The sequence below is a fragment of the Perca flavescens genome, chromosome 18 (genome assembly GCF_004354835.1).
Source record: "Perca flavescens isolate YP-PL-M2 chromosome 18, PFLA_1.0, whole genome shotgun sequence".
Taxonomy (NCBI): Eukaryota; Metazoa; Chordata; class Actinopteri; order Perciformes; family Percidae; genus Perca; species Perca flavescens.
The window spans coordinates 18428024-18451445 of record NC_041348.1 but is presented as its reverse complement, the minus strand read 5'-3'; the positions used below and the strand labels follow the sequence as shown (position 1 = coordinate 18451445).

General features: G+C 38.1%; 2 protein-coding genes across 2 annotated transcripts; both read left to right on the top strand.

Moving 5' to 3' along the window:
• The first annotated feature begins 859 nt into the window (after positions 1-859).
• LOC114573453 (uncharacterized protein C1orf115) lies at positions 860-5217 on the top strand. Its single transcript, XM_028605668.1, has 2 exons — positions 860-1223; positions 4071-5217. Exons 1-2 carry the CDS (start codon positions 930-932, stop codon positions 4206-4208), a joined length of 432 nt encoding a protein of 143 aa, XP_028461469.1. The 5' UTR covers positions 860-929; the 3' UTR covers positions 4209-5217.
• Positions 5218-8399: 3182 nt separating this feature from the next.
• On the top strand, positions 8400-13368 carry tmem18 (transmembrane protein 18). The gene is made up of 5 exons (XM_028605573.1): positions 8400-8634; positions 8803-8920; positions 11042-11096; positions 12870-12963; positions 13055-13368. The coding sequence occupies exons 1-5, from the start codon at positions 8542-8544 to the stop codon at positions 13151-13153; spliced, it is 459 nt and encodes a 152-aa protein (XP_028461374.1). The 5' UTR covers positions 8400-8541; the 3' UTR covers positions 13154-13368.
• Positions 13369-23422: the final 10054 nt, after the last annotated feature.

Sequence of the window (23422 nt, the reverse complement as noted above, 5' to 3'; positions counted from 1 at the left end):
TGCAGGTTACCCTGGCTCTCAATGAATACATGTGCCTCATAGCCAATGGATAAGTCCTGGATCATTCAGGTGGTATTCTCTGTTTCTGTAAAGTGCAGGCCTACATCCTTTCCTAACCTCATCCATCATTTTGGCAACATGTTCATCTTTGCAGAAGGCAAGCAGATTTTTCTGAAGCTACAGCTCTAATGTCAAAATATAAGTTAGGATGCAAGGTTCCTCCTTTTGAAGAGTTTGGTTTGCAGTTTCAAACATGGCGATTGGCTAGCTTCATAAAGAGAGCATAAAGCTTTGACTGTGGAGCAGTTAGACCACCCAGATGTGATTTATTGACTTTGTTACTGTATATTCACTTAGTAAATGAGCTATGATGAAGTAATCCATTCAGGACTAAAGGCCATGTGATTGTAGTATGCTGTTTAGTTTCCCTGGGAAATCGTGGATCGTGCCTTAACCTCAAAGGCACGATCACATTGTCATCTTTTTGCTTTTCTTCTTTTTGTTTCAGCTATCTTCTAGCAGTGCTAAGGCCTCCATCAGTTGTGTTTAAGAAGTGCAGCCACATGTTATTCTTTACCCATCAAGAGAGCTTCGGTTTTGAGCAGGATTAGTAGTTCTTTTTTACCACACTGTGACAGAACACAGTAAACACATAATCCTGCTGTTTTCCTCAGCTCATTATTCACTGGATAAAAGTCATTTTGATTTGGATCTGTGTTGAAACATTCAACTTGAAGCCCTATTAAGGTCAGTCTTGTGAGGAGGAAGGATTTGCACCTTTAAGGGCTTTGTGCCAAATCCTTCACACAAAGCGGTCCATTGGAATGCACTTCCACTCATGCACATAACATCTGTTGACAACATACCTGACCTCCTGAGGAAAGTGGTACTTTTTATTACATCCCTGAGAGCTGCGACAAGTGGACAACATGAAGCCCAAATCTCTTCCATCAAGGTTGTTTGACAGAAATTCAGTATCAGGTGAGACAAAATATCAACGGCATGTGGACTGCGTGGATCACCAAGAGAGTCTGTATCACTCTGGCCACAATGACAGCCAGCCAGTGTGCCACAACAGCAGGCAAAATGAGAAGAGCCACAGAGAAGTTCAATTTGCATTTCTGCCAGAGAGGTATGAGCCACTGGTGGATGAGGAGGCGCAAGTCAAGGCAAAAGTAGAGAAGAAGAAGAGGAAGAAAGAAAAGTACAAAAAAGTAAAGAAGGTTGGTGTTCCCAGTTTACATTTTCTTGACCTGTTAATATTTAATGAACATGAAACGGTGTATTCTTATGGCACTGTAAAAGTTTCACTGTGGTGTAAAAAAATTTAAAAACATAATTGTTTTCAGTCTCAATCAAATTAATTGAATACATTCATTATTGAAAAAACTGCAAAACTCCTAAAATGAATCTGCATAAATTTGTTGTCACCCATAAAGTATCCTGAAAATATGAATTTGCTCAGTATGTGGGCTGTTTTAGTACTTTGTGTTATATGATGTTCCTGCATAATCATCCCCATTTAGTTTGTAATTATTGAGGTAATAACTAGTCATAAAAAATAATACAACTGAATTGTGTACAGCTTTAGAGCTTATGAGCCACTGAAAGGTTGTATGTCTAAAATTAAACAAACGTAATTATCACAGTTAGGATAAAAGCTTGCAGGTATGATCACATAAGAATTACAGCTGTGTTCTCTTTGGCAAACAGCACCAGTTCATCTTGGATCTCTGCTCTTCTGGGCCACAATGGACCAGTCAGACTAAAGCCAGAGATAAGTCACACTAAAGAGCTTTAAAGCTTCATATGTGTCCCCTGTCTGGCCTCTCTGAGCAAAGTGCATAGCTGAGGAGACAGAAGAACATCCTGACAAACAATGTAGAGGTCAGGATAAATACAGCACAGTCTGTAGAGATAACATGAGGTGAGTTCCTTTAACAGCATCGGTGGTCTATTTCCTGGCCAGTAAAAGCAATAATAACCCATACGTCTGTGTGATTGATAAGGAAATAACTTGCGAACTATGACCTTAAACAACATTATTACAGATAATAAAACTGACTAACACTGAAGTTTGTCAGTGAAAAGGCACACTTGTTTGTATTGAATATTAACATACTCTTATTAGTGGGTCATGTTGGCTGCTATTATTATGATCTATATACAGGTTTTGTTATCCTAGTGTATTTGACTCAACATACCTATATGGATGTAGAGTTTAATAATCAGTTCAACTGTGGATAGAATCACTGTCATTGAGTTTACGCAATGATCAAGTAGTATAGCTTTTTAAAGGTCCCATGACATGGTGCTCATGGGATGCTTTTATATAGACCTTAGTGGTCCCCTAATACTGTATCTGAAGTCTCTTTCCCCGAAATTCAGCCTTGGTGCAGAATTACAGCCATTAGAGCCAGTCCCACAATGAGCTGTCCTTAGTACTTGCCATTTCTGTGTCTGTAGCTATTGAGGAGGAGAGGGGGGGGGGCAAGGTGGAGGGTGGGGGTGTGGCCTTGACCAACTGCCACTTTGCTTGTTTGCAAGCCATGATGTCTCTTTCTCATGGGTGGGCCAAATTTTCTGGGCAAGCAAAGCAGAGAAAGGGGAGGTAACCTTGCTCTTTATGACCTCATAAGGAGCAGATTGAGCTTTCATTTTCTCAAAGGCAGAGCAGAATACCCAGGGCTCGGTTTACACCTATTGCCATTTCTAGTCACTGGGGGATCATAGGCAGGCTGGGGGAATGCATATTAATATTAAAAAACCTCATAAAGTGAAATTTTCATGCCATGGGACCTTTAAAAGTACTGTTCAACGTTTTGTTCATGTTCAGTGAATATGAACTAATACAGTGTTTGTTTTGTATGAATATACTGTACTTGAATTGATACAACTTTTGTCTTTTCTTGTAGTTTCAATTTGGGTAAGTTGAAATGTGAACTCAACAAGACATCGATCATCAGTATCATTCAAATTATTCTAATACAATGTTGATTATAGAAAAATTGTGGAACCAGTGTGCAAATAAATCTACACACATTAGCTGACTAAAGTAATGGAATGATTGCAGTTCCAGTATTAGCTGAACTGAAGTCAATAAGTTAAGATAGTAATTGCTTTTACCCTACACATAATCCTTAATTATATGCACAACATCAAATCTTCTTTTCAGTAACAAAAAATGCAGCACAGTTTGTAGAGTACCAGCAGTCTTTTTACAGTTTGAATTGCTTTATGTTGTGATTTATAAGGAAATGGCTCATGACCACAATACATTTATTAGTGAGCTGGTATTCTTGTGTATATTCTTATCAGTGACCTACATAAATCTGTGAAAACATGCTGAGGAATGTCAGATAAACTAATCAGAAATGTGTGAAAGGCTACTGAAGTGTGAAAGTTCATTCTTCACCTTGGAAAGGGTAGTCAGTCAAATACATCTTCAATCAAGGTTCAATAACGCGTTTTTTAGAGTTGTCAAACTATCCTATTTATAATTTAATCTTATTTTTGTGTCATTATTTTGGTAGTTGACTCAATAATCAGTTTTAAGTTTAAATAATGAGTTCAACTAGTGAGTAGAGTCATGTTTTACTACATTGAGTTTACAGTAGGATTGTTTTTGCTCTATTATTCAAAAAACATCTGACTTCCTGTATCCGCTTCAGACGGTCAGCCCTTTCCTGTTTAAAGAGTACAGGAGACAATAGTGTTCACGGGGCTTTTTGTTTACATTTTAGGGATGAATGCAGACTGCACCGCTCCTCCTGTGGTGCTATTGTTCTAAAACACCACATGTGCCGGTTGCTTCTGTCTGATTTAATGTCAATTCTTAATTGCCATATCTTTAACCTAATTCTGTTAAAACAACTTATTAAGCTTTGTAGCACAGTCTATCATCTGAATAATGTGGGAATAAAAATAATTATATTATAGTTGTGTGGTTTAATTCACATTTGAATCCTCCTCTGAATGATCATGAGTAGGTTACTTACAATAGTCTATAGATAATTGTATAATTGTTTGTCTACAGAGTTCATTATTATGGCCGTATGTTTGTCTTTCAGAATGTTGGCAAGGCACTGCGCTCTACCTGGAAGTGTCTAATGCTTGGGCTGTACAATTTTGCCCTTGGCTATTCTACTCCGATCACAATGGCTGCTACTTTTGTCCCCGACTTTCACCCAGGAAGAAATACGACCTGAGCCGAGCCGCATGCACCTCCTCCGGTTTCTTTGCAAACTGTACTGTATATACCAGTTCATATGTTTATAATGTTTGTGTATTTAAAATTTCATTTTTATATTGGTTTCTATAAATTGTAATCAAAATATTCTTATGCTTCTATAAAATAGGCCTTTTTCACAGCAGACATTTTGACTTGTCAAAGTAGGAAAAACAGGTATTACTATGATGTTCTAATCAACTGTCTCAGTCATCATTTATTTCATTATTTACGGTGAGATGTTGTTGATCTTATTAACCTAATGTCCTACTGTTGGTCATAATATACCATATGGCACACTTTTTAACCAGATTTGCAGAAATATACACAGTTAAGATCGTAAAATTAGATACACATACACGACATATTGCTCGTGCAACATGTGCCTTTTTTCACTTGGAGAATGTGTTTTTATCAAGAATCTAGCTGGTGTTTGCATGTGTGCAGAGGGATAATGTGGGAATGTGCACCTGCAGCAGGAATGATTTACTGTAGCTGCAGATAACATAGGGCATAGACATAAGGCATATAGACATCATGATTTGAAAAGATGAGTAAATCAAGGCTGAAAGGATGTAGGCACAATGAGTAAGAAACCAGGCCACCCCTCCCCCTCTCAGAGTGGAGCAACTGGACCACTAATCTCAAGAGTATATTTCAATTCTCAAACTGTCTAAGCAATAAACGGACAACTGACTACTGATGACTGGAGGTGATGGGGATTAGAAGGCTTTGCTTACATTTGCTGTGGAGTACAAGTTTATGATGATTTTCAGATTGGAATATAATGGTGTGACTTTTAAAGCTAGTCCCAAACACTTTAGCATTTCTACACGTGTGAGTTAGTTCAGTTTTAAAGGTTATTCAAGTCATGATATTTGTAAGTTGGTGCATGATCAAATGTTAATAAACTGTTTGACAAAATGTAATCATGTATTAATGGTGGACAAAGGAGTGTGCTAAAGCAATAAAGTCTCAAAATAATGCCTTTAAAGTGCTAAAAAGACATAAATACCAGATTCTTGTTGAATATCAAAGGATGCAAGCTCATGTAAGCGAAATAGAATGTTTTGAGAAAATTTTGTAATTCAGAGGCAAGAGAGATATTGATAAGATATGAGGTATGATTAGAATAATGGATGGGATCAGAAGGAAATGTATTCAATTACTGCTGTAACAGATGAAAAAAACTGATATGCTGCCACAAAAATTCTGATTATATTTGAGACTAGGGGAGAAGAGGGAGAGACGCTTGCTAGAGAATTATATTACAAAATGAAGATATCAATAATTTATAAGTATTAAGTAGTAAGTAGTAAGGCATTACTGAATTGTGCTATTAGGAAACCAACCAAGGATGTCTCCACAAGGCAACGACTTGTTATGTGATGAAAAATCATCTTTGTGAAAGGTGTCTTACTTGAACAGTAATAAAGTATGGGAAAAGGGAAAGTTGGCGCAAAACTGGAAAGAGACTGTCGTAGGCACCAACTTACCAAGTACCAACCCACAAACCAGGGAAAGAATACACTCATCCAGGGAATTATCAACCTATTGCTTAACATGTAATTTCTGTAAACGAATGGAGAAAATAACACATTTTATGTGATTTATGTGACATTTTGCAAATTCAGGAAATGATAGTTGTGTGTTCTTGTATATATATATATATAAAATACAGGCCAAAAGTTTGGACACACCTTCTCATTCAATACATTTCCTTTATTTTCATGACTATTTACATTGTAGATTCTCACTGAAGGCATCAAAACTATGAATGAACACATTTTGTAGAATTATGTACTTCAGTTTCTTCAAAGTAGCCACCCTTTGCTCCGATTACTGTTTTGCACACTCTTGGCATTCTCTTGATGAGCTTCAAGAGGTAGTCACCTGAAATGGTTTTCCGACAGTCTTGAAGGAGTTCCCAGAGATGCTTAGCACTTGTTGGCCCTTTTGCCTTCACTCTGTGGTCCAGCTCACCCCAAACCATCTCGCTTGGGTTCAGGTCCGGTGACTGTGGAGGCCAGGTCATCTGGCGCAGCACTCCGTCACTCTCCTTCTTGGTCAAATAGCCCTTACACAGCATGGAGGTGTGTTTGGGGTCATTGTCTTGTTGAAAAATAAATGATAGTCCAACTAAACGCAAACAGGATGGGATGGCATGTCTGCAGGATGCTGTGGTAGCCATGCTGGTTCATTATGCTTTCAATTTTGAATAAATCCCCAACAGTGTCACCAGCAAAGCCCCCCCACACCATCACACCTCCTCCTCCATGCTTCATGGTGGGAACCAGGCATGTAGAATCCATCCGTTCACCTTTTCTGCGTCGCACAAAGACACAGAACGGAACCAAAGATCTCAAATTTGAACTCATCAGACCAAAGCACAGATTTCCACTGGTCTAATGTCCATTCCTTGTGTTTCTTGGCCCAAACAAATCTCTTCTGCTTGTTGCCTCTCCTTAGCAGTGGTTTCCTAGCAGCTACTTGACCATGAAGGCCTGATTCGCGCAGTCTCCTCTTAACAGTTGTTCTAAAGATGTGTCTGCTGCTAGAACTCTGTGTGGCATTCATCTGGTCTCTAATCTGAGCTGCTGTTAACTTGCGATTTCTGAGGCTGGTGACTCGGATTAATTTATCCTCAGCAGCAGAGGTGATTCTTGGTCTTCCTTTCCTGGGGCGGTCCTCATGTGAGCCAATTTCGTTGTAGCGCTTGATGGTTTTTGCGACTGCACTTGGGGACACATTCAAAGTTTTTGCAATTTTCCGGACTTTTGTTAAAGTAATGGTGGCCACTCGTTTCTCTTTACTGAGCTGATTGGTTCTTGCCATAATATGAATTCTAACAGTTGTCCAATAGGGCTGTCGGCTGTGTATCAAGTGAAAACCATTTCAGGTGACTACCTCATGAGGCTCATTGAGAGAACACCAAGGGTTTGCAGTGCTATCAAAAAAGCAAAGGGTGGCTACTTTGAGGAATCTAAAATATAAGACATGTTTTCAGTTATTTCACACTTTTTTGTTCCATATGTGTTCATTCATAGTTTTGATGCCTTCAGTGAGAATCTACAGTGTAAATAGTCATGAAAATAAAGAAAATGCATTGAATGAGAAGGTGTGTCCAAACCTTTGGCATGTACTTTATATATATATACTGTATGTTTTGTATTTTTTGTATTATTGCTAGTGGCCTTAAATTAGAGTCAGTTTTAAATTCTTAATCTTAAATTTTGTCATATAGCCTATGTTATTCAGGAAGAAACTGTTCCGGGGTTCAAGTACAGTTCCTCAAATGGCCACTTGAAGTGGGTCAATCCCTTCTTATATACGGTCTATGGTCAATCCCCATATACACCATGATTTACCCCCATGTTAAAAAATCCCAATTTCACAGCAGCATGTTTACATCCCAGTAGAAAAAAAGAAGAAGAAAAAAAAAAGGTTTTTGTACTAGCTTTGTAATAGCTAATTTCCTACTTCTTGCCTTCTTATATACTGTTTATGCTTCTTGCCAACTGTATAGGGGGTGCATTTTTTAATAACTTTTACCATGGACTCGCCGTTTAAATAAGCAATTAACTACGTATTCACTTCGGGGGTTCCTGCTCATGCAGGTATACTAGGTAATGAGCGAGTGGATACATTGGCAAAGGAGGCGATTAAGAGTGCTGTGGAACTGAATACTAAACTATCAAAGTCAGAGGGGAAAAGCATTGTGTGGGAAGACATTTCCAGACAGTGGCAACAGTATTGGGATGGTGGAAATAAGGGGAGGAAATTGCATATGATTCAGGCTAAGGTAGGCCAAGGAGGGATGAGTTACCGACAAGTAATTGTCAGTAGACTGAGAATAGATCACAGTAGATTAAATGGTACACTTTTTATATTGGGGAAACATCCGACTGCCCAGTGCAATGTATGTGAGGTAATGGAGATGTAGGCTATTGATGTCATGCAGGAAATATGTCCGAGAAAGAGGGGTTATGTTTGCTGGACTACGGAAATTAGGTTTAGGTGAACTCAAGATTACAGATGTCCTTGAAAGTGGTGTTATTATGAATGGAAGGAAATATCTATTTGCGTTTTTGAAAGGTACTGGTGTTTTTGGGAAATTGTAGTGTATTGGTCTGAATAAATAGATATTGAGAAATTGTCAATAGGAGGCAGTAATGCTACGACTTGGATGCCAACTGCCGTTAAACTCTAAAGAAGAAGAAGAAGAAGAAGAAGAAAAAGAAGAAGAAGAAGTGCTCCTTCCGTAGTCTTTTGACTTGTTTACATGAGCCTATGCTGAGTAGAGTTTTGTGAAGATGACGGACCAGAAAGCAGAAAATATCAGCTCTATCCCCATCGATGGGTTCAGCAATTTAAGAATTACATCGATATGGACATTTCTCTTGTCTGTAAGTTACATTTCATGACTCTAGCTGCTAGCTAGCTAGCTAGCTAAGGGTTAGCTATTGCGACCATCGCTACCCACTTAGGGCAGTATTTCGGTTGAAGCATAGACAGCATATAAGAAGGGTTGAAGTGACTAATGTGATGCTTCTTTTTTTGTTTACTGTTCGTAGGTGCAGTGGTCGGAGCCTTGGCTAATCGGGCTGTTAGTGTTTCATGTTGTGTGTTTGTTTCTGACCGTGGTGACGTGCAGGTATTACAGAGCTCAGATATGTCACTTCCTGCTCATGGGTAAGTAAATAAGAAAGATGCCTACCTTACCCTAATGTAAACTGTTGATTGGTAGCGAGTATAGTGAAAAACTATCATATGTGTACATCAGTGGTGTAGCTAGTCTTATGTATTGTAGTGGGTATACTGTATTGTGTATATATATTGCCCTACGCCATATGGGCCAGAATCTGCCTTTGGGGAAGGGGGGCATATCTTAGTGGGGGGCATAGGTGTTTGGCTGATTGCATGTAGGTGCTTTTCTAAGACATTTATCAAAAGAGTAACTATTATTGGTGCTGGTTTACACCGCATACAATTCACTGATTCTTGAAACTTTGGCAAAAACATGTCCCACTAAGAAAAGTACTAATTTTGTTGGAAATTAATATGATTTTCATGAATAAAAAGAGTCAAGGTTATAATCAGGGGGTCCTTTGCACATATGAAAGGTTCTTTTATAGATTTATTTTTTTTGATGGTGGTGGTGACAAAATCCTCCAAATGGTCCTCAACGGAGGCTAGAATATAATTGTTGATCACAGTAAATACCGATATAACCTGTAATGTTTCATTAACCTCCTTTTATATTTTTATTTATCTAATCCACCCCTATATTCCTTCCATACAGGCCTACACTGCATGCTACTATTAAGCAATATAGTGAGCGTGAGGATGTTCGTGGATATCCTCACAGCTATGGTTCAGAATGTGGTTCAGAACCACAGCCGGGCCCGGGCGCCCGTATTTATTGTGATCAACAATTATATTCTAGCCTCCGTTGAGGACCATTTGGAGGTTTTTGTCACCACCGTCAGACTGTAAGTCACCACCGTCAGACTGTACGTCACCACCGTCAGACAGAAAACCTGACGGTGGTAACAAAAAACTACTCTTTCACATGATATGCATGCTCAGGATTGTTATTGTTTGGACCCAATAGTTAAACAAAGTTGTTAAGGAAGAAGCCATTGACTTAAGTGGTATAAATTTTGGAATTGTATGTTGTAATGAGGCCACTGTCACCACCGTCAGATTAGTGTCACCACCGTCAGAGGGAGTTTTAGTTGAATATGCTTACAATATGTTTCTTCAGTGCTGTTGAGTTATTAAAGTAATAGTCTCTTTTAATACAAAAATATGTTTGTTAAATAAACGTTGTATGATGTTAGATCTTTTAAAGGAGTACATGTGAAACAGTAAAAGTGAATATTCAACATTTAACAGCATATATGTGGGCTAAGAATGCCAGATAATGATTTAAAAACTCCAAATAAAGACCAAATAAATACAAAATAATTTGCTTTATATTGTGAATGATGGTGTTGACAAAAACAAAGTAATAACTGGAAAAACACAGAAAATTGTATGAAAAAAATACAAAATGAGGAAGTTGCACCGGTACATTGCTGAACAGCCACAACCTTGGTTTATAATGATATACCTTCAGATTTTGTAATTTAACTTTTTATTTTCAAAATTTAAAACCTGTTTTATCCAAATTCCCAAGAATCAGTGAATTACCGTATATACATAAGCAAAAATTCTATCAAAATAAAACGCTGTGTGCAGGTGATTAAAAGGCAGTACTGGAAAAAAGCATCTGTCTGTTTAATCTGTGTTGCTTCGATCTGGATTTGAAAACTGCTCTGTTGGTTTTGCACATACATTTAATTTATGCACACTAACATACTGTATAATGCTTTCTAACTTGGATATTTATAAAATGTTATTGTTATGTATTTTTCTTCTCATTTGTATCATGGTACTACCATGGGTGTATTATAAGACTATAAGACGGTTGCGCTGGTCAAGTACAACTAGTGTGTGTGTGTGTGTGTGTGTGTGTGTGTGTGTGTGTGTGTGTGTGTGTGTGTGTGTGTGTGTGTGTGTGTGTGTGTGTGTGTGTGTGTGTGTGTGTGTGTGTGTGTGTGTGTGTGTGTGTGTGTGTGTGTGTGTGTGTGTGTGTGTCAAAACCGGTTAACAGTATCCGTAAGTCCTGTAGACCACAAGATTTTCAATGATAAATAACCTAATGCTGACCCGATCAAAGTAAAGAAAATGGGGAAAGTTGAGTTTTGGGGCTAACAAACTGTCTGTGCTTTTTAGTGTTCTCTTACTGACATTACCTCTCTCTCACAGTTGGCTTGGTGTATAGTGCTGAATATCTAAATGAGCTGGCAGCAGTGAACTGGAGGTAAGACCATTGTTCAACAGTATTTCATTTATAATGTGTGTATGTAAAGGCTCTGGGGTCTCATTTATAAAACTGTGCGTAGGATCCTTACTATAAGTGTACGTGTGCCCAAAAGCCCAAAATGAAGAACGCCGAAAAAAAAGTCGGATTTATAAAACCGTGTGTACGCACACCTGTAAGCAATGTTCCCTTTATAAATCACAGATTGACTACAAGTGTGCGTGCGTGGATCAGCCTCTTATCCCGTCCTATACATGTCCATTTTTAACCATAAATAGTCAATGCAAAGCACCTCGTGAATGCTGATCAGTATGTTAATGACCCTGGCAGTTGTTCTTTCGTTACACCGAATCATGACAACCGGCGGAGAAAAAGCAAAAAAAACTCTCAGACGCTCGGGAATTTCTGCCAATTGAATTATAATTTCGGCCTGTTGTCGCACAGTATAGGGAAACCGGATCTATAGACTACCTTTTATTAATAAAATCTTCTAAAACGGCAGGCATTACGGCACTCGGGGACAGCTTCGATATACCAGACGTATATAATAAGATTTAACAGAACTATATCCAAACTAGCCTTAATGATAAAGTTGAAGATTATATATAATATTTATTTAAAAAAACACTTAGCTGTCTGACATTTCCTTCTGGAAACAGCCGGTTTCACCTAGAGTGGCGAGGACCTGGATATGGCACGGTTCCGGTGCGTTGCCCTCTCTACTGGACCCAATTCAGTACATAGATCCAAGAGCGCAGCTATATTACTATTAAAGCTATATTAGAGAATTTAAATCGGCATATTAGCCAGTCATTGTCCCTGAAGTCTCTTTTTTTTCTCCTGATTCTTCCATTAGCGGAGTCCTCCTGTAGGGCCAGCAGTGCCATCATGCAGCATTACGCATGGCGGTCACCTCAGTATTTATATGTTTACAATTTGTGATTGTTAACACCTTGTTAAAATCACAGCATCAACTAGTGGTATCCCCCACCCCGAGATACAATTTCAAGGCGAAATGTAATAGGCAAACACACTTTTCTTCATGCAGGTTTGGTCATGAACAGTATTAAAGTTAGGACCCATAACAAGGACATTAAGTGTAACGATTGCACGAGAGCTTAACGGCTGTATTTCCAGACTTTGACATTTGATGATATATGCACAGTTTTAAAGACAGGTATTTAGTTATTTACACTGTGTTCTGCCGTTATCTAATGCTAGGGTATTGATGCTATCCTGTATTCCATGCAGCCGGGCCATCTCCTCCTCCTGCGCTCCGTAGCGGACAATGTGACGGCGAGACAGCGCCGATTAAATATCAAGAACGAGTTTTGATTTAAGATTTGAGTTGGAGGTGTTTATGGAACAATCATCACTCAGTACAAGCGCAAATAACACTGCTGGATTTCATCTTCATGGTAACGTGGATGATATATGAGTGAAAGAATGTGCGTGAGGCATCAATACTAGAAAATATTCAGAGTAATCTTATTCCCATTTACTCTCTGCAGTCTGACTTCAGTTCACCACCTCACCATCTGCGTCACCAATTCCTATTTTGTCTCCAAAATGTGCGTACGCATGGTTCAGAATTTGCGGGAGGAGCGCACATTCTCCCGTAAAGTTAGTTTTTTATAAATCACAACCTTTTGTGTAGGAAGTGGTGTATGCACATTTTCAGCCCCGTTTTGTGCATACGCCACGTTTATAAATGAGACCCCTGTTGTATAAAAACGGGACACATGCAGGCTTTTTTTTTAATTTTTTTTGTAGGTCCTTTTCTAATTTCCAGTACTTCGATTCCACGGGCATGTTTATATCTTTGGTCTACTCTATTCCTCTTCTGCTGAATACAATCATGATTGTGGTAAGCTTTATTGTTTATCCTCATATTGCCACAGCAAATAAATGATGAAAACACTACTCAACACCTGTTTGTATGTGTTGTACATTGGCAGATGGTGTGGGTGCACAGGACCTTTTCCACTATGACCGAGCTGAAGACACTCCAGCTCAAGCGAAAGGCCCGCCGAGAGAAGAGAGAAAAGAATGACTGATCCCTCTTATGTCCAAAAATGGGCTTCATTGGGAAGAATAAGAATCTGTGTCTCTGAAATGCTAATCCTGACTTTTGGCAGATTCTTGTTCTTGTGACCGTACAAAAGATTGTTCGTTGATGTCGGTCAAGACTGGGTGTCTGTTTTTTGGTAGTGGCTTTTGAAAGATGCCGCTGAATGTACAGTACACTATGAGATAAATGAGAACCAAAGGACATTTACTGTTTTGTATTTAATGTTGTTTTAAGTGTGTTAAACTGCACAATGAAAAAAAGCAGCGCTTTACATTTAAGACCACAGAAGGGTGCTATATGGATCATGGAGAAGAAAAGAAATAACTGTTTGTCAAGAACCTTTGTACTATATGGCGTCATGATGTTGTCATCGGCATAAATCCATGACTGATCATTATCAATCCATTGATTTAGGAGAAGGAAAGTAAATATTGACAAAAATTCCGAGTCCTGCCTTTGCATTTTTAAAGTTTGCTCACAGGAAACCATGAACCATTTACTTCATTCAACAAACCCTCAACAGGCTATTGCGGGCTAAACCCACATCAAGTGAATTAATGTTATGCTCATTTAACTGGCTTTGTATCCTAGAATCTTGTCTGACAGCTTTCACACAGTGTGTGTGGGGGGGGGGTTTGAGGGGGAAGTAAGGTCCTATGACCCGGCACAGTCCTCCACGTGACAAGGGTGGCTGTTCATAATACTGGGCTAAGGCCTTTTCCACAGCATACATTTTGACTCATCCTACTAGGAAAAGCACAGGTGTCACTCAAAACATTAACAATGGCTCTGTTTCATTCATGTGTCAGTGTGCCAGCATGCACAAGACCCCAAGACTGAAGCAGCTAAATGGAATTTAACCATCATTCATTTTATTATTTACACGTTCTTTTCCTGCTGTGACTTGTCAAAATGTCCAATGAAAAAGGCTTTTATATCTTTAGGACTTTGCAGGATCCCACACAGTCACAGACCAACACCGATCCTCATCCTGTTGGGAGTTTACACCCTGACTTGATTCCCCAAAAGTTAAATGCTCCACCGTGCATTGTAGTTTTTCTTCTCTGTCGCATACGCAGCTTTGAGCCAGCTGTCGGCCACATATTCCTCTTGACCCAAAACCGCACATTTCCCTGCAGGTGTCGTTAGAGTAGCAGCACCCATTGTCACTGATGGGACAGAAGAAAAGCTAGTGTGCAGGCTTAATGATGTATAAATCAGCTGGCCTCTTAGCATGTAATGTTATGTATATGAATTTATTATTATTAGAAATCATTAAATTAGATTAGATTCATTAAATTTGCATGCATTATCTGTAGATTAAAGCTGCCAAATGTTTTGGATACTAGTCCAAATTATGCAGGGCCAAAAAGCATTCCAAAATTATTTTATTTTGAGAATGTTTTAAATGAGCAGTAAGTAAAATACATGATAAGAAATATGATACAAAACAGGTAAAAACACAAAAGCTGCAAAAGGAATACACACATTTGACTATTTTTTAATCTCTGCAGAGAGCTGATGGGGTATCTCACCTCAAGCGTACTGTTTTTCTTTTTTTCATATCACTCCTTTTTTGTTTCCCTAGATTCATCTGTTATATGTTGGTATTTTTTTCCTGCATTCACCTCTCAGGACTCATTAAGTATGGACATGAGTGATTGTATTGCTGTCATCATGGGAAGTTATCTGAGAAAGGGGAGGAAGAGAAAAGGGTATGTTAGATTGGTGCAGGTGGTGAAGTGTGCATCTCTTTTGTAGGAGGCTCCTACATGATGGCTCTAAAAACTGATCACTTCCAAAGATGCTAATTAGTGAACAAGAGCAGGAGTCACACATACACTTTATTAGGTAGATCTCAATTGATGCAACCAGCTAAGCATTTCCAGACACTTGAGTCGTGTCTAAATGAATAAGTAAAGTACTCAGACAAGTTTGGGCAGTTCCCTTTTTTCTGTGAAACAAAAGATTGGAGTGGACACAATCCTCCGTATAAATCTATTGGTTGGATTGATGATAAATTGCAGCCAAATCTGTCAGTTCATGTATCTCAGATATGGCTGCTTTCCTCTGGTTTGACATGCACAACAGTACAGCACATTGCACAACATCCAGTCAGCTGCAGTCCTGTGGGTGAAAACACTTGGGATAAAATAAAAGAAACACCTGTTAGAAAGAGGGCTGAGGCATGACCATAGTTTTCAGGCTTGAAGGTGGGGAACAGTGTACATGACAAAGATCACAAGACAATGCTGTGCAGCGCATTTAGAACAAACAACTCATTAAACCTAGAGGAAGAGGGCCTGCCAAATTAAGTCATATTGGGCACAGATATCAAGTTGGCCAACTGACAACTGGAAAAACAAGTTAATCTGTCAGTGAATCCTAACTGATTAAGTTGATGATGAGCGACTGAGGCTGGTAATTGCAGGAGGAATTTTATAACAGAAAGTAAGAATAACTGTAAGAAACATTTGGAGAGACTTGCCCAGAAACTGACATGCTTATCAACAATGAATCATGTCAATACATTATGGCATGAACTGAAGCTGAGGTTGACACAGGTTTTGGAAGTATTTATTATTATTATTAAAAACAGATTTTATACCCATAAAGAGATATTTAGCTGATTTAAATCCAGCTCTGTGTCATGGAAGTGTGTAGATGAACGGTAATAATAATAATAATAATAAATGTTATTTGTATTGCACTTTACATTACAGCAATCTCAAAGTGCTACAGAGCATATAATAATGCAGTTAAAAAATCAAAGTCATTGATTAAAATAAAAAAAAGATAAAGGTCAATAAATATTTAAAAGGAAAACCTAAAAAATACATTTAGTAAAAAGCTTTTGTAAAAAGATATGTTTTTAGGTTTCGTTTAAAAACATCTGTAGTCTGTGGGGCCCTCAGGTGGTCAGGGAGGGCTGTTTGAGGGTGTTTGTGGTTGCAGACCAGAGGGTGCGTGAGGAGATCTGGGGAGTGAGAAGTTCCTGTTCCGATTTCAATCCGGCTCTGTGTCATCTATTGTGGGCAGTGTGTTTAGATGAACGGTGTGTGCCTTCCCTCCGTAGCGATGGTGCACAAAAATTGTAGCAGAAATCCGCTGAAATCTGCCGGTTAAAGTGAAACATCCGGCTTCATCTGAATAAGCAGACCACAGCTGCTTCAAGTTCCGTGTACTGGTGCCCAGGAGGGAAAGCAAACACTATTCATCTAAACACACTGCCCACAATAGATGACACAGAGCTGGATTGAAATCAGCAAATTATTCCTTTAAGTACCTTTAATATTATCTTAGTATTATACCGTGTATATATATGCTATAGCAGGGCCTGCTGTGTGTTTCCCTGTCTGTGTTGTCTTGCAGGTCCCTGGGCAGAGCCAATCAGTGCCACTTCGAGAGAACCTGACCAGTCTCCCAGGAGTCTTTTAGACCTGGCTGTCTTAACCCGCCCACTCTCTGTCTCTCTCCATTCTCCTGTCACCACGTTTCTGTTGGCTTCGGCCTTGTTACTAGTTCAGGTTTTATACTGTACACCTTTCACTCATCACCTAACCATTCAACCATCTGCTGACACACTGATAACACTGATTGACATTCCTCACAACTTTAGTATGCTTTCCCTATATGTTCGTTAAAAATGTAATACCTTTTAGTTGAAACTGTGTATCTCCTGTCTTTTGTCATGGCTCATGAGCCGGGTCATGACAATATAATTATGTTGTTTCAGCTCTTCATTGAAGCTAAATTAGGTTTACACTTAAATATTTTAACCCAACTATCCATGTTTTTAAGCATGCAACACTCCATCAAATGGATGTCATGTGCATCATTTTATACCCATTTTCCCAAAATTCAGCCTGACATATTTGGTATCTTTGGGTCTCAACAAGAAATTTAAACACAATTCTGTAAGTTTCAACGATGTTTGGTTGCACAGCATCAGTTTGTAGCCATAATTACTGACCTACTGCTTGTTATGGTGATCCCATTGGGGGAACTGCTGCCTTTTGTGGCTCCAGAGGGGGCTGCGCAAAATCTAAGTGACGCCTCAAGTGATGTCACTTGACACAGTAAACTAATTTATGTAGATGTTTAATATATGAAAAACATTTCAACCTTTCACCTGCAAGCTATCCTCACAATCACAAATGTCTGGCTTGAAGTCAAGCTTCTCTGTCAGGTTCTATTTTATGCCAAAGTATGGGCCAAAAACAGTCATGGGCAGTGAGTCCATATCTCGAGTTCATAAAGGAAATGACCTCAAATTATTTTATTTATTAGTTTTTTCCGTCTGTCACAATGTTCTCTTTCACTGTATCTATACAGTTTATGTTGGCTGCTGCTGTGGTTCTCAACATCTGTGGTTGTATAATCTAGATGTTTGGCCAGGACTCTGTGTTTATTACAATGTTATGCCAATAAAAGCAGTTTCAACCACTTTTCCATAAATCTTGTACAGTTGTGAAAATTCATTCCTGAACAGCAGCAGAGCTTAAAAATAGATTAACTTAAATAATTTTCTCTTTCATACCAAGTTTACATGTAAATTATACAGTGTAAACAATTAACATTCATAAATTTTTTTCATTTGAGATTTGAAGTGAAAATATGAAAATTCTAAAAATTCACATGTGGTTAGTTTTGTAATACAGAAAAACGCGAGTTTTTTTGTGATTGTTGCGAGCAAAAATCCTTGATTATGCGGCACGTTTTCTTAAAAAATGCAATGGAATATGCGGGATATTTATGCAATTTTATGCGATGAAATTGCGGGAACTTGCAAAAAATGCGGGAACTTGCAAAAATTGCGGTTTGATGAAAAAGAGAAGAAAAAGTGATTCCCCCAACACCCTGCTTTTTTTAAACTTAATTTCCCAAAATAGTTTACAGATATTCAGTCATTGCAATAAGTAAACAAATAAGATACAAAAATATATACAAATAATATAATATTAAAGTAAAAATAAAAGTAGTAGTCTAAACAGAGGGAAATAAAAGATACAAAAGAGACTTTCAAAAATCGTTAATAATATAGACAGCAGGAGCACTTAAAGAAATGTGAGTAGATATTAAGATAGGTTTCTTATTGGATACCAATTTAAGAGACTCAAAGTACATGTCAAATTCAACCTCCAACACCATGCCAACACCTGCTTTTCGATGATGTTCACGTCGCGTAATTACGTCACTTCATAACGTCACTTCATAACGTCACTTCATAACGTTCCCATGGCAACAGGGGAAAATGGCTGCTCTTGTGTGAAGTCAAGTCAAGGGGGTAAGCTTCGCTTCAGAACGCAAACCTCCGATGGCGCCATTTTGTTGCTACAAAGCGATCACCTCTTGTTAGAATTACACTGACCGCCATTTTTTTTTTACGTCACTTGACTGCGAATAACTTTACATCTGAAGTGTTTAAAGACTCTATTTGTCCGTTGTTTATTTCTTAAGAAACACGACAATGTATAAAAGGCTCCATTACCTTGTACCTCACGTTATAGCTCCGTAGCAGGCGTTTATGTAAAAATAGGCAAACGATTGTATCATAACCAAGTGACTTACTGTCGCACAGTAGAGGAATTACCGTATAGTACAGGAGAAGCTCGCAGGCAGTTTCAACTTACATTAGCTGTTTAGGTTTAATTACTAATGTTAACTAGCATGTTATTTAGCAATAATTAGCCTGTGCTTATGTTATCTCCTTACATATACCTACGCTCTCCGTCTCTGTAAGATTGGAAATGATTGAGATTTCTCTTGTCACAGCTACCAGAACACTTACAACTTTCAGACACGTTGCTCACGTCACATCTACGTTGTCTCTGTCAGTTGGAGGCTGCGCAGTAAAGCAAGAGATCACCGGAAAAGTGCTTCTAATAGCCTTCACTGGTCTCCGTCCAGAGCAACGGGGTCTATTGGTCCATTATATATATGTCAATGAGTGAAGTAAACGCAACATTTTTTCAACTTTCTGCTAAGATATATGTGACTTTTTTTGCAACGAAAATGCGGGGATTATGAAATCATGCAAGCACCGCATATTATGCGGCGAAAGTGCGGCATATTTGAAAAAATGTGGCCCTGCATGAATATGCGGACTTTGGCTGATTATGCATTGAATTATGCGATCGCATAATCGCGTTTTTCTGGAGGGACTGGTAATAATATAAAACAGGTAGCTCGTAGTGATGAACCTATAGAGAATTATCATCTTAATTTGCAGCTCCCTTGTCTTTACAAAGTCTATAGCGTTTCAGTTCATTGTTTAACTGTCCGGCCCACAACTTTGCTGTTTTGGTTTACTTTTACTGCTCTCTTCGTGTCATTTAGCAACAAAGCTTAAAGAAGAGTGAACATTGGACTTTCATTCGTCAAGTGACCTCAAACATGACTCCAAAGGAATGATCATATTGCTCTGTAACTAATTAGGTACCATTGACATATATAAAAGGGTAGGTACACATACTAAGCAGGGAGTCTTGGGGTCCTCCCCAATAACATTTTGAGTGTTAAACACTTCATTCCCTGCATTCTGATGAATTTGTATGCACTAATTTGTGCCTTTCCTGTATCAATTCATGATGGAAATGTTTATATTAATGTAAAAGAAAACACAAAATTCAGATGCCAGGTGAAAATTTAAAATATAAAACTACAATGGAATATAATATGAAACAAAAAGTCAACGCTCACTTTTTTTAAATGAACCCACTGTAAAGTCAATGCAGTTACGTCTGTGACGTCTGTAACTAATTTTAAACCAATCCCTGATCTTTTCCTTACCCTAACTGATATTTTTGTTGCCTAAACTTGTTCTGTTTCACAACATTAACCACGTGTTTGAAACTTAGACTGTTAAATAGAACGTTCATATGTTTAAAATGGCCACCGGGCATTGATTTCACGACGTTAAATAGAATGGTCATATATGTTGTTTTGGGAGTCATTGGCAATTAACCTAGTTTGCCATTTAGATATGAGGACTTGTTGGACATACTGTGGGGAGGGTGTTGCAATGTACCAGAGAAAATTATTATTAATACAGGAAAAGGCCTTGCATTTAAAAAAAGAAAAGAAAAATAATGTACATCCCCTCTCCCCACTCCAATAATTTCCATACAGTCCCTTACAACACACAGTAAGAATTAGTGTACATCATACATAATTATATGCTGTGATGTATATTAATGGCAAAGATGTTATACTATGTTATCAAGCATTTGAAGTTAATGGATCCTTTATATTGTTGACGCATTAGTAAACACCTAAACTATCCCACTTGCTTACAACTAGTACTTCCTATACTTATAAATGCTAATAGGGGGAAGGCAGTTGAAATAAAATGTTAGCCCGTAGCTTTGAGCAGTGAAAGCATCATACTTTAACCTGGTGGTAGTGGTGGTGTCCTGTTGCAGCATCTCTTTGCTGGCTGAGTCACACTGTGACTGGGCACGCTCTGTAATACAATAAAGAAGAAAGAAAGGGAGAGAGGGGAAAAACTGGAGTGATAGATGACTCACTCGGTGTGTGCCGATGAATGAGTCACTGTGATATACATGATTATATAGATATATTTTGTTACACATATTCTGCATACTGGTTATGTAAAAAGCCTGGTACTGTCTGATAAGCATTAAAATAAAAATAATTACAGTATGATATACTTTTATTTATGACCGATATTTATCAACATGACATATACTAAATATAAATTATAATAATTTAACTTTTATCAATGTATTTTATGAAATGCAATATGTCTTAAGGATACAGCCTAAAAGCCACAAAGAACTCAGTGAGTGAGTCATCGATCAGCCTGTATGAATTGCTACAGTACACGTTCAGATAGATGATGTTCACCTTCTTTCATCGTGGTTTAGCTACTGAAAACTGAAAACATCAGTTATAAACATTATTATTCCAACATGACAATCCTGTGTTAATAATATTTTCTCACAATAATGTCATAATAAAAACCCTTAAAGGCGAATTCAACAATTTTGCTTTAATGGTAACAACTTTGAGAGTTATTTAATTGAATACTAATCACTTCCTTATGATTTGTTGTTTAAGCCATTACAAAGTGTTTTACAAAGAATATGAAAACATGTCAAAATGTAAGTACAACAGAGATTTAAAGATAGATACTGATTTGGTGAGCCTTACTTAAAAGTGTCAGTTTACTTGAAACGTTGGGGTCTTTACAGAATGAGTTCCCAAAGGACAATCACTGGCTGTTGTAACCTGGCATGTAAGTGTTTACTTTCAAGATCAGTTACTAGAAGTGTTATCACTGTAATGCAACAAATGTCTCTCAAAATAGATGTGTGCACTTTTTTGGAAGAACACTTATTTACTGGAGTTCAGTATTTTTCTGAAGTCCAGATGAAGAAAAGTAAAACCCGTCAACTACAATCAATTAAAATCTTTAGATTTATGTTTCAGGTGAGATTCTTAGCATACTCCTCAGGGTTCCTCCCCAACAGTGGCTGGTACCTCTCTGTTACAGATATTCTGTGGCATTGTGGGAAGCTGTAGGTCATATCAGGAACTCTATGCCAAGTCTTCCACTGTGGGCCTACATTCTTATTACAGATCCAGGGACCTAATTGTGCAACTACAGTAACAATAAGATTGTACTAAGATTGTGATTGATTGAGATTGTGTCCAAACTGAAATAAAAAACGATTTCCATGATAAGCAGGTATAAATTTAGATCTGGAAGTCATTTGATGAGGCCATGTAAAGACTGGGCTTCGTCAAAATTGGGCAAACTGGAAATCAGTTTACAAAATCAGTCAGACCAGTCCATATGGCACCAACAACCATGTCACTTTCAAAAATCACCTAAATAACCTTTCTTCCCCATTCTGATGCTTGGTTTGAACTTCAGCATATTGTCTTGACCAAAATGCATGGAGTTGCTGTCACGTGATTGGCTGATTAGATATTAGCAAAAACGAGCAGTTGAACAGGCGTACCTAATAAAGTGACCAACAAGTGTAAATTAAACACTTCTCTTTTGATAAAGCCATTGTATAATCTTTTTTTTTTAAGATCAACTTTTTATTATTTTTATACTTTTTTGAACATACAGAACAGAACAGACAAATACACCTCCATTGTATAATCTAAAGAATTTAAGATGTCAAAGTTTAGTTATTAAGTTCATAGAGCAAGGCACTAGTTTATCAAACAGGCAGATTGCTGTTTGTTTGAATATCTTTCCAATGAGATTCTGCCAAGTGTGTTAGACTTACAACACAAAGTCATAAATCAATGGGTGGACGCAAACACACTTGCATAAACAGATAAAAATATCTGAGGTCATGGTATGGTAAGGAAAACCCTAACCCTAAGAAATGAAAGAAAGTCAGCCTTACATGCAGTCATGCCCAATCCTAAAGGAGAATAATAGCAGAATGCATAACAATGGAGCCATGAATGGAGGTTCTGCTGAATGAAATAAGCTTATTAATGTCCATTGTCACACATATCCGTCTGTCTGGACAGTGTGTACACCCTAGGGAAAGTGTCTCCATTGTCACTTATGCCAATTTGGTGCTCCTATCTGAAATGCATGAATCATAGCCCATTATTGTGATGAATTTTAGGACTTTGTCACTTGGAGTGAGAAGCCTTATTTCCTCTGTGCAGCTGTAGTTAGTCCTGTCAGAGAGGAAGACAAGACAAGTTGAATCTATCGCTTTACAAACCTCCTCAGTCCACCTTTCCTCCAAAATGTCTTGACAGATCAATGCTTTAAAGCTATAGTACTGTAGTTTTTGTCTCCTCCATGAGAAATTCTAAGTAATGACAACTATTCTGTCGGTGACACAAGCCTTCTGTGATAGCGCTTCACCCCCACCTGTCCTCCACACAGTTGCTAGTAGCCAAGGAGAACACGTAGGATTAAAAAAACACGATAAACTCTTCAGAAGAGGTAATTATCTTTCTTCAAGTTTCTGCGTGTGAGTTTCTAAACACAGCCATGCTGAGAAATACAGAGAGAGTTTTGTAGTGCAAAATTAGCTTTGTATCAACTCATTTGGCAATGGCTTGAATATAACGGACGTTCATTATTATACAAATTTTACCCACTTAAGCTTTAAATTGTGTGTGACAAAAGAGATTCTTCATGGATTGGCTGTACTGCATATACACACTTTTTATTTAACCATCTTGGTTTCTATTCATGTTATGACTCATCACGTCCCTTATGCAGTGAGAGGAGGTGGGTGTTGGA